We start from the raw sequence: 11608 nt of genomic DNA on the forward strand, positions 1-11608 counted from the left end.
TAGACACTGCAACTTTGTAATTCATTGATATATTCATGCTATACAGCTTAATAGCAAATACGCACTCTTCTTTACTTTCGAATCTCTGGCCTACGAACAACTTCTTAGGATCAAAATTTACAGCCAGTCGGTGAGCATGAAGTATTTCAGGGTACTCCAGGAACTCAGCTACATGCACCACGTCAGGGTCTATGAGCAACATGTGTGGCCCAGGATTATTGTGTATCATAATATGTCGCATCTGGTTCCCAACCAAAGACGCGTTAATGTTTTCATCGTCATTCATGTCTTCATCATTAATATTATCAGGGACATCGTCCACATCGGGATCACTATCATTATCGATCTCTTGATCACAAGGATCACTACTATCGTATCCATCATCACTAACCACATCAATATCGGGTGTAACATTAAGATTGATATCGATCCCACGTATAGTCGATTCACTAACATTGTACGATATTGGAGCCACCATGCACGGTTCTTGAGCTTCATGTTCTTCACTGTATGCAGTGAGATCTTCATTTTGCTCCATACCGGTTAACTCGTAAATAAGTAAATTGATGTATTTTTGTCACTCCTATTCCCACAATAAAGAGCAATCATTGTCTCCACATCTTCGTCGTCTACAAGTTCCATTTCGGTGAATTTGATGGGATCTGTCGAAACTGGAAACTTTTAAAACTTGTAGAAAATTTCGAGATCCATCTCCCACAACGTCTAACAATTTTTGCGTTAATTATTCACTTCATATCATCCAACGAGACATTTCTATTAAATCTCATTACTATTTGTTGCCAACATTCAAATATTCATCCAACGATTGTTGTCAAGATGATTCCATCAAAATAAACGCATACAAAAAATTTATTATCCATCTTCAATACTTCATATGTTAAAAAATTAACAAAATTTCTCAAAACAATTTCGAACAACAAATAAATTACTTAAATAAAATATTAATTAATTAATATGCAATTTTTTTCATTCATAAGCTCAGGCTTTTTCAGTTCCCATTTTGTACATGAACAACATTTATCTTTACATTTAACCACTTAAATTCAGTTCTACGTTTTCTTCCATCTCCAATCCTGAATCTTTATCTGAGAAATTCTCTACAATCCAATTTAGAAATTCTTGATTCTCTTCATATTCATCTTCTACAATCCAATTTGGAAATTCCACGGAACCTTCTGGCTCTTCAATCTTTATAACGGGTATTGAATATACAAGTTCTCTTGGTAATTTCCTAACAACTAATTTATCTATCCATGGTTTGTCAAACACATTTTGCTTCCCAGTCAACTTTCGTGAACCTATACTTTGTCTCGCTATTTTCCTTACTCTATAAGAGATTATAAACTTCACGAAGTTTATAACTAGATTCCAATAGGTTCATGGAACCGATGTCTTCCAAAGTTCATCTAAAATGATTTGATGCTCCCGTTCTATTAATGTCCCTCTAAGGGTTAAGTATTGCACTTTATTATTTCTAATCATTTCATGACCCTTCCACAACACTTTTTGCATCTTTCGATTTATGGTAATAAGGTGTTGAACAATGTCTTCTTCTGGTTTCATTCTGTAATCTTGCACTTCTCTCATCATCTTATCAACTTTCTTCCCTTGTGCTAAAGTTATTATCTCATCAGGCAATACAAATATGTTGCCATTTCGAACAATATGTATAACAGAAATATTTTCAGTTGTTATCACTAATTAACAATTACTTTATAATAGTTTTACTAACATAAAAACTTTCGAATATATTAAAAAAATTTAAAACATAACATTCATAATAAACACATAATTAATCTAAATACAAAACTAAAACACATACTAAATACAAATCTAAATACAAAATTAAATTAGTAAAAAACCCAAAAAACCCATCACATAAAAAAATAAAAAATAATCAGAATATAACATACCAAATAAATTTCATAAAAAATATATATAATCAACCTAAAACACACTTAACAAATAAATTAAAGTTAAATTAATGTTTCAATTCTTATAAAGTTGAAGAACAAAGACCAAATTCTCTTCATTTCTCATTACATAAAAAACAAATTAAAACATTAATCTATTAATTTATAAAATAAAAAAAATTACCTTTTCTCTGTTAGTTTTTTTTCTCTTCTCTTTCTCCTTCCTTCTTTCTCTCTATTCTCTTTTTCTTTTTCTTTCTTCTTTTTCCCTCACCAGTGTTGCCCTCTCTTCTCATTCTCTTCTCTTTTTCTTTCTTTTTCTTTTCTTCTTCTTGCTTCTTGCTTCACTGAAGCTACTGCTAAACTTGGGGGACCTTATAATGGTCCCCAAATAGAAAAAACAAAGGAGGCCGTGCATCCTTGGTGCCGTCTCTGGCACCTCCTCCATCACTTTTTTACTAGCTTTTTGGTTTTTTTATTATTATTTTTTAACAGATTTTTTGTCAGATTTTAAGTTGGTCACGCCTCTGACATAGGCGGCACCACCTTGGGTGTACCAATTTGATACATGATATTTTCATTGTATTATTTTCGTTTTTTTTGTACTATTTTGATAAAAAAAAAACTCAGAATTTAAATAACCAAACTTCCACTTATATCTAAATCAACTAAAAAACCAAAAACTCTATTTACCAAATTACTCGATATATTTGTTATGCTAACATAAAATCCTACCGAAAAATTTCGAATAGAGGAACTTATTGGAAGAGGACTTGTCAAATTTTAAGGAAATTTTTGGGAACATCATTTCGTCACTCCACTTCTCAGTTGTTCTATCTTTACTTCTTACATCAAATCAACTTAAACATCAGTTACACTACTCCTTAATCAAGGCGATAAAGTTTTTACTCAAGGACCATCACAAGGTCTAGTCTATAAAAATACCCCACTTTTTCACCCAAAAAAAAAAAAACTCCAAAGACATTAATATTATCCAAATTTTGTATAGACTTCGCCAGATATCTGAAGTTATCACTAATGGATCTTTGCATCATTGTAGCCTCCACCACCAAATCTTACATCTAACAATTGGTGCCATCTATGATCCATCTTTTTATATTCTATGAAAATTTAATAGAATATAAATTTATAGATTAAATTTATTAAATAAAGATTAAATTTATAAAATTTATAAATATTAGAGGATAAATTTATTATTATGCCAATAAAAGTATGTATAATTATTGAAAAATAATAATGTTATGATTAATTGTTCTCAGTTGTTCACTTTTAAAATTAATAAGCATTAAACTACTTCAATCTAATCAAAAACAAAATTAAAAGAGACCAGAAATCTTTTTATCTAAAATTTTCTATAATAAATTTTTAAAGGAAAAGGTGGGTAAAGCTTTTTCATCTCTCAGCTTCTACATCTTTATAATATTCAATTCTAAGCTTACGTTTGAATTGAAAGTAGGGAGGGGAAAGGAAAGGATGATTGTGATAGGCTTTATAAGTTAGGCCAAGAAAAGTAAGGGAAATTGAGTATCCTTTTGTTTTGTTTGGAAGTTAAATTTTGGGGGGGGGGGGAAGCTAAGGAAAGGAAAACAAAATAAATTTTAAGATGAAAAGTGTTTTTCTTTTCTTTTATAAATAATTTTATGGAAATGTTAAAATTGTAAAAATTAATGATAATTAATCATTTCATTATCTATCCAAACAAAAACTATTAAAATTACTTAAAATTTTTTTCCTTGGCTAATTTTAATTATCTAAACAAGATAGTTCTTTAGCTTTCCACTCTTTTACTTTTAATCTAAACATAGTGTAAGGAAATTGAAGACAATCCATTACGTTTTCATCTATCTTTCAAATAAATTATGAGAATCATACTTGACTATTAAATATCAATAGATATAAAAATATTGAAGAGAAGCCAAACCTTACTGAGCATAGCAGTGGCACAAGTTGAGCATCCATTCGTTAGTTTAACTAAGAATAAACAAATAAAAAATTGAATAAAGTAATAATTATGAATCAAGCCAGTGGTAATGTGGCAAAATGTAATGTTATTTTAAGTCTAATTGAGGGCTCAACCTGGACACCTTCGAAATAAACAAACATAAGTTAATCTATATATACAGGAAGAGTTAAGGCAAGCATGGGTATCAAATCTAAATCGCTCAACATTTCCATTAGGAATTCGAAGCCCAACCAATATATATTTGCACTCACTTTTCCTTGATATTTAAATCAGAACCTAATTATTAAATTTATTTTTGTTAACAAAAGGTTTTGCTACAGACCCAGGAGTGTTATTTTCTTAAAATTTAATGAAAAGAGTGCATTAGGAAAAACGCTTATTTATTATTTTTTTTTCCTTCTAAAGTAAACAGAGGTAAGAAATCCAGAGAAAAGGATGAAGGCAAAAAATTCCATTAGAGTTCTAACTCAAAATGAATTGCGTGTGACATTTCTAACAAAAGAACCCAACCAACAGGAATTTTATAAAATACAATAAAACCGTGACATTGTTTTGCACCACCTTACCTTGTCTCATAATCCATAACCCAAAAAATTCGTATTCAAAATAATAATGTATTTTCCATTTGTCAAAATTTGTGGTAAAGATCTAAGTTCTGCTCTAATACCTCCACCTCCACCTCCACCTCAAACTCAAATCTTTCTTCTTTTTCCAACCCTCTAAACCCCACCCCACCCCACCATAAAGATTATTTCTGCAACATAAAGAATCAAAGACAAATCGGTTTCCGACGTGAAGAAGAAACTGTAAACTTCAAGTTAGGTGAGAAATCCTTCTTAGCTCAGTATCAGCAAATTTTATGACATTCTGCCTTACCACAAGCCGATAGCCTTCCACCAGATGCCTCCTACTCCGAGCCAGATTATAATATTCACCACCGATATCAGGAAACCATATCCCCACCATTTTGCTAGTGGTACATAGCCCGCCCCATAGAATACAGGTGCGGATCCAATTCCATAATGAGTAATGCCTCCCATTAGGTTGGAGAGGAATGATAGAACAAGGGCTCCCAAATACGATGGAGTGCCCAAAGCACTAGCCACAGACAAGAAGGCTGTAAACATGGCACCAATATGAGCAGCTCCACTGGCAAAGAAGTAATGCGAGTAGAAATAGAGAAGAACCAGAATGCCAAATGACATTTGCCATGAAAGACCTAATCCACCTACGACCTGTAAAAATGAGCAGATCATTGACATGAAAGGCAATTCCAAAGATCTGAATTTTTAATTTCCATCAGACCTGTGCAACAACCCTCGTAAAAAAGGTTCCTAGTGTGATTGCCAAAGCAGAAGCATTGAATAAAGCAGTGTCAGAACAACTTAGCCTAAAAGAAAAGGAACATCCTAGGGCATTGTTTAATAAGACTCAAATGGACACGCCAAAGTAGTATGAAAATATTAATAGAACATGAAAACAGAACTAGAGAAAGCCAAATAATCATACTGACCAGATAGATATATTACAATGTAGAGCACAAGTACTTCAATAGTTTGCATTATTTAAGAGAAGATATAAATAGCCAATGGTATTCTGGTTTTTCCTTTCTATTTTCCTTTTAAGAAAACATGTGATTCCTAGTATGTCCAGAAAAAGCAAAGCACCGCATGTAGATTATGGTGATGGCTCTTTGGTGATTCCATAAAAAGTTTTAGTAATTGGACATGGCAGAGAGAAAATAAGACGAAAGTACAAGGAAAACAGGACAAACCTTAACAACGGTTTGACTAAACCATGAGATGAGACCATATTTGTTCAAATACCCAGCCATAGCAATGAGTGCGGCAAACCAAGTAAGTGTATCCCATGCAACTGATTCAGCAAGACACTCCTTCCATGTTACTACCCCAGTCACAAGTAGGACAGATAACCCAAGAATGGCAGCAGTAACAGCATCCACATTTAACGCCCCTCCAAAAATCCAGAGCCCCACCTAATGCAACAGAGGAAGATAAGAGAAAATTCTTGATAGTTGAACATTCAAGCTCTCACATAAGTAGCTTTCAGCCTTTCACGCTCATCAGTAGTAGCCATAGTTACTAATGCCGTTGTCCGTGCAGTAAAAGATTCGCATCAAATGAGAGCAGAAAGTAATACAACCAGAAATAGCATTGAAAGTCTATTAATCAGTTGAGAGCAATCAAAATATTGCTGCAGAACATAAAATTGAATGAAATGCAGGAAAACCTAGCCATATTTCAGTATTTACTTTATCAATACTCAAGGATTCAAATCAATAACGAGGCACCTAGAGATACTATCACATGCATGATTCATTTCCAGCTAATGAAATTGCAGCACCTCTGAGGTTTGGATACAGCTATGAAGCACATAAAATATGAAAACCTTTGAGGCCTATGTAGCGAACAATTAAAATGGCAAACAGAAAACCTGAAAAATTGCAGTATTTCCTCAAAATCCTACATATATCTAACATCTTTAGAAGAATTCCATATTAATTATGCTAAGTCTGCAGGGTAAGATCATATAAAGCATAATAATGTCTAGATTTTCATGAGCTTGTGAGGGGATCATTAAGCCATTTCCATCATGCTTATTTTATTTGATAATCATTAACAAATAGAATATGGCATGAAAAATTTTATATTTGACCAAATTACTTGTTAAGAAGTATCTAGGAAGCAAGATTATGAATCCACAACATAACCTGATTTTTTTACTACTGTATCTGTTAAACCTATAAGCTCCAAAAACAGATTTATTTCAAAAGTTCACTTCCAAAATCACATTGAGTGGCAATGCATCCATGTTTATATTCCAAAAACTCTTTTGAGACCTGCTTAGCATGAATACTCCTAGATGGCAAAATAAAACCAGATCAAACATAGCTCTCATCCAAACTTCCAAAAACTTTATACCTCTTTAGTCCATTAAGATGGTAGGAGGTAACTGTAACAACCATGTCTTGAACTCTTAGTGGATACCATACTAACACAACATAAATTGATGTAACAACTTAATTAAACGCAAATACTGAAGCAGAGCAAAATATATAACCACATGAACAGATTGAGCATAGAAAAGTACATTTTCCCCCAAATCCTAATTTTTATAGTATCTCTCTCCCTCCACACTAAAAGGATGTACTAGCTGCTAAGTGTAGCTCTTCAAGGAAAGACAAAGCAGGGAACAGAGACATGTGCCAGTGTCATAAGGTCAAGGTCAACGACTGTCTGTAGATTCCAACAGAACGATTACCACAAGCAACAGCTAAAACTAGAAAATCTAAAACAGATGAAGAACTTTAAATGATGGCGGAAAATGAGCGCCTCTCAAACTAAAATGTGGCTAGCCTCGTGATCACATGTCACTATTGTCACCTATAATTATTTTTTCAGTGCGACATTTCCACTTGATAGATTGTGATAGCAGACAAAACATACTTACACAGTTGTAAAGGCATTAGGTATAATTAAAACATAAAGAATCAAAGGTTAAGAAGATTTTATCAATAGATGTTAATATTATTATACCGTTAGAAATAGAGTCCCAGCCATGATAATCTCATTCTTGGACATCGGCCCCATCTTCTCCAGTTTCTCCCTAGCAAGCTTTGGCGCGTCGGGACTAGTTTTCACCGTTGGTGGATAAATAACATACAAAATCAATGGCACAACAAGCAACGAAACTAAACCCGGCACGAATGCCGCCTTAGCCCAATCCATCCACCCGATCTGCTGTTTAATGGTATTGAAAGCTAAATTAGCACTTAATGGATTCGCCGCCATTGCAGTTAAAAACATCGAAGAAGAAATAACGGAAGTTTGGAAACATGTCAGCATTAACCAAGATCCTAATCTATTTTCCGTTCCGTCACCCACGTTGCTGCCACACGCGGCGCAGAGAGATTTGACTAGAGGGAGGAAAATTCCTCCAGCGCGTGCGGATACGGATGGAATTGCCGGCGCTAATAAAGCTTCGCTGAAGACTAAGCTGTAGCCTAAACCTAATGAGGAAGATCCGAATAAGGAAACGAATTGGTAAGCGATTCGATTACCAAGTCCAGTCTTGATGAAACCCCGAGCGAAGAAGAAGGCGAGAGCGATTAGCCAAGGAATGGGATCGCCAAAAGCGGAGAAGGCAGCGGAAAAGGTTAGGGTTTTGGTGAGGACGGAAGCGCCTAGTCCAAGTAAAGCCACAGCTCCGAGTGGTAATGGTTGAGTGATGATGCCGACGATTGTGGCGAGGAAAATGGAAAGTAACTGCCAGGCGTTACGAGAGACACCGGATGGGACGGGAAGGAACCAGAGAATGACACCTGTAGCAATCGAGGCTATCAATGGCTTTAATGCTGCACCTTGCCATGGTTGCTGGGACGGCGGAGTTACGGCGGCTGGAGTTGATGCCGCCGCTTTGACAGTTAATTTGCTGTGTCTTTTCTGGATTCTATTGTTCGTTATGACTGGAGTGAGACTTAACTGTTTAATGAAGCTGGAATTATGTGAAGTGGACTTTGGGAGAAACGGAGGGGAAAAGACCGGGTTTGGACATGATCTGGAAGAGAAAGCAAGTGATTTGATACGTGAGTAACCGAGGGGGCAGGAGGAGGTGAGTGCGACGGAGGCCATTTAAGACGGTTGCGTCGACGGCGGAGAAACGAGAAATGGTGGAACTGAGTGAAGGAAGGCGGAGATTATATTTAAAAGGGTAAATGATGGGAGAGGGTTAACGCTGGCCGTTTGATTTTGATCAAACGGTGGGTGTGGAGGTTTGGAATTTATGGTTGGCTATTGAGATGTGAACTTTATATATTATTATATTATATGATAGAGAAAACAGAGTGAGCATCGATGAGGTTGTCGTGGTCTACAAGAGATTTCATTTGGGAGAGGTTGGGATTTCCGTCCAAATTTTTCTATGGTTTGGCGACCGGCCACATGTATAACATTCGCCCACGTGCCTTCTGATTATTGGATAGTATTGTACTCCCAGTGACGTGGTAGGTGGCCCAATGGGAATAAACGATTCCACGTGGCGGGCTATGACTGGATAAGGAGCTCTGAGAGGGAAATCCGGAAAGGAAGAGTGATTTCTGTTTCGGGTGACTGACACCACTGACACAGAAAGTGGGAGTTAATTTATGTTGTGGTATTTGGATGCATGAGGCTATGGGGGACCAAAAGGGCGGAGGGAAATGACAAGGATGTCCTGAAGGGCCCGGTGAGTAGCGAATATGAGCCGCAGAAATGCATGTGCAGTGATACTAGATGCGAAATATATAATAAGATTTATTAGATTTCAAAGCAGAGAAGAAGTAAACGATGAGCATGTGATGTTAGTAGGTGCGGTGGGTAGTGGGGCCCCGTTGCCCTCCCAAGTTCGGTTATATATTATGTTCCGATTTTCCCAAAGGTGATTCAGCCACGAATTAGTGGAGATTACTTAATCCCACCAAAATACGATTAAAAACAATTCAATCAGTGGTTGAAACTTGAAAATAATAAGTATATATATAATTTTTTAATAATTTATCTGATTTAAATCGATTGAACCAATTAAACTTAGAGCAATTGATTTGAATAGTTTAACTAATCAATTCACTTTCAAAAATATTAATTTTCTAACCATTGTTACTTATGACTAGTTTAGCATTACTTTTGAGAATTACTTTTAAAATGTGTTATGGAAAAGTAATTTTGAGAAGTATTTTTAAAAATTTTGGTTTAAGATTTAAGTATTAGTATTGCTGTCAAAAAGTGTTTTTGAGAAATAAAATGTCTATTTAGACATGGTATTATAAAGTAATAAATATGCATTTAAATAATGTTCAAATTAGTTAATATTGTGATATCTTAGTAAGAATATAAAAAATAATTATTATAATTTGTTGTTAATATTTTAATATATAAAGTATAAATTTTAAATATTTTTAAAAAATTTAATATTAATTATTCATAAAATTTAATTCCAATATATAAACTATATTTTAAATAATAAAATATAACCAATAAAAATTTAAAAATATAATATTATATATAATAAATTTTAATAGGAAAATAATTACATATAAAATATAAATATTATATAAAATATATTATAATAGTTAAAACTGTCATTTAGTCCAAAAGCACTTTTGTGAATAGCAAAAGCTAAGGAAAACTCTTTTGCTTTTAGATTCAAAAGCACTTTTAACTCCAAAAGTTATTTGTTAGATTCAAAAGCACTTCTTATTTAAAAAGTGCTTTTGACCCCAAAAATACATTTAAAAAGTAATGTTAAATAAAGCGTTAGAGAAACGAATACATATACAATACTAGTCATTTTGAAAATACTTTTTCCTTTTTAGGATAAACCACACAATTAGTCACACAATTTTTTTAAGTTTTTATTTTGGGCATTGAAAATTAAAAGAGTTGTAAATTTGGCACTATCGTAAATAATTATTTTTATTTTAATCACTCAACTTTAATAAGTTTTCATTTTGATCACTATTGTTAATTCAATGTTATTTTACACTTATTTTAGTCACCTAATTTAATAAGTTTTCATTTTGGTCTCTCATTTTTCTCTGTAACTCAATTCTTGGCAAAAATGCAATTTTTATGTAAAAAATTAGGTTTTTCCTGAAACTAAAAAACTAAAAATTAATTCTAAAAATTTAAAAAAATAAAAAAGATAAAATAATTTTCCCTATAAAAAATTAAATAATTTTTTTTAAACACTGAGGTTCTCCCTTTTACCGAGAAAAAAATCAAAATTAATTTTAGAAAAAGAAAAATATAAAATATAAAAAAAAGAAAAACAATGAAATAAAAAAATATAACTTGGTTTTTCCTATAAAAAGAACCTAGATAATTCCCTCTAAAATCTCAATTTTCCTTTTATTAAATAAAATAAAATTAATTCTAAAAAAAACAAAGGAAATTAAAGATGAAATGTTTTTTTTTCTTGTAATAATCCAAGGTATTCCTATAAAAACTAGACAATTCCCTATAAAATCTCAAGCTTTTTTCTTTATCGAAAAAATTAAAATTAACTCCAAAAAATAGAAAAATTAAAATTAATTTTTAAAAAGCTAAATTAGTAACCAAAATGAAAACTTATTAAAATTGGATGACTAAAATGAGTGTAAAATAACATTAAATTAACGATGGACGACCAAAATAAGAATGTATTAAAATTAGGTGACTAAAATGAAGATGTTTGTTAACTACAATGACAAATTTATAATTTTTTTCTATTTTTGATGCCCAAAATGACAACTTATAAAAATTAAGTGACCAACTGTGTAGTTTATCCTTCCTTTTATAGAACAATTTTAAAAAAAATTAATTTAATACTTAAACTACTCATATCCTACAATATCTATAGTAAATTATATTCGAATTCATATTTTGCAAATTGTACAACAATAACGATGACAATAGAATTAAAATTTAAACGATAATATTGAAATATATGAAAATAGGTTAAAACTATTCTTTAGAAGAAATTAATATAGTCTTATATCTTATATGTAATATTTAATTTTGTCATGTGTCATATTAATTAATTAATTTTTTTATTTTATGCAATACTTATTGTATATTTTAAAAAATTATTATTTAAATACTTTTATGAATATCTTATTAAGTGGATGACCATAATGATCAAGATAAAGTTTTAA

General features: G+C 32.4%; 1 protein-coding gene across 1 annotated transcript; it reads right to left on the reverse strand.

Moving 5' to 3' along the window:
* Positions 1-4354: 4354 nt before the first annotated feature.
* LOC107889338 (dicarboxylate transporter 1, chloroplastic) lies at positions 4355-8844 on the reverse strand. The gene is made up of 3 exons (XM_016813716.2): positions 7476-8844; positions 5693-5914; positions 4355-5153 (listed from the first exon to the last, which is right to left on the reverse strand). Exons 1-3 carry the CDS (start codon positions 8568-8570, stop codon positions 4791-4793), a joined length of 1680 nt encoding a protein of 559 aa, XP_016669205.2. The 5' UTR covers positions 8571-8844; the 3' UTR covers positions 4355-4790.
* Positions 8845-11608: the final 2764 nt, after the last annotated feature.

Source organism: Gossypium hirsutum, chromosome A09, assembly GCF_007990345.1.
Source record: "Gossypium hirsutum isolate 1008001.06 chromosome A09, Gossypium_hirsutum_v2.1, whole genome shotgun sequence".
Classification (NCBI taxonomy): Eukaryota; Viridiplantae; Streptophyta; class Magnoliopsida; order Malvales; family Malvaceae; genus Gossypium; species Gossypium hirsutum.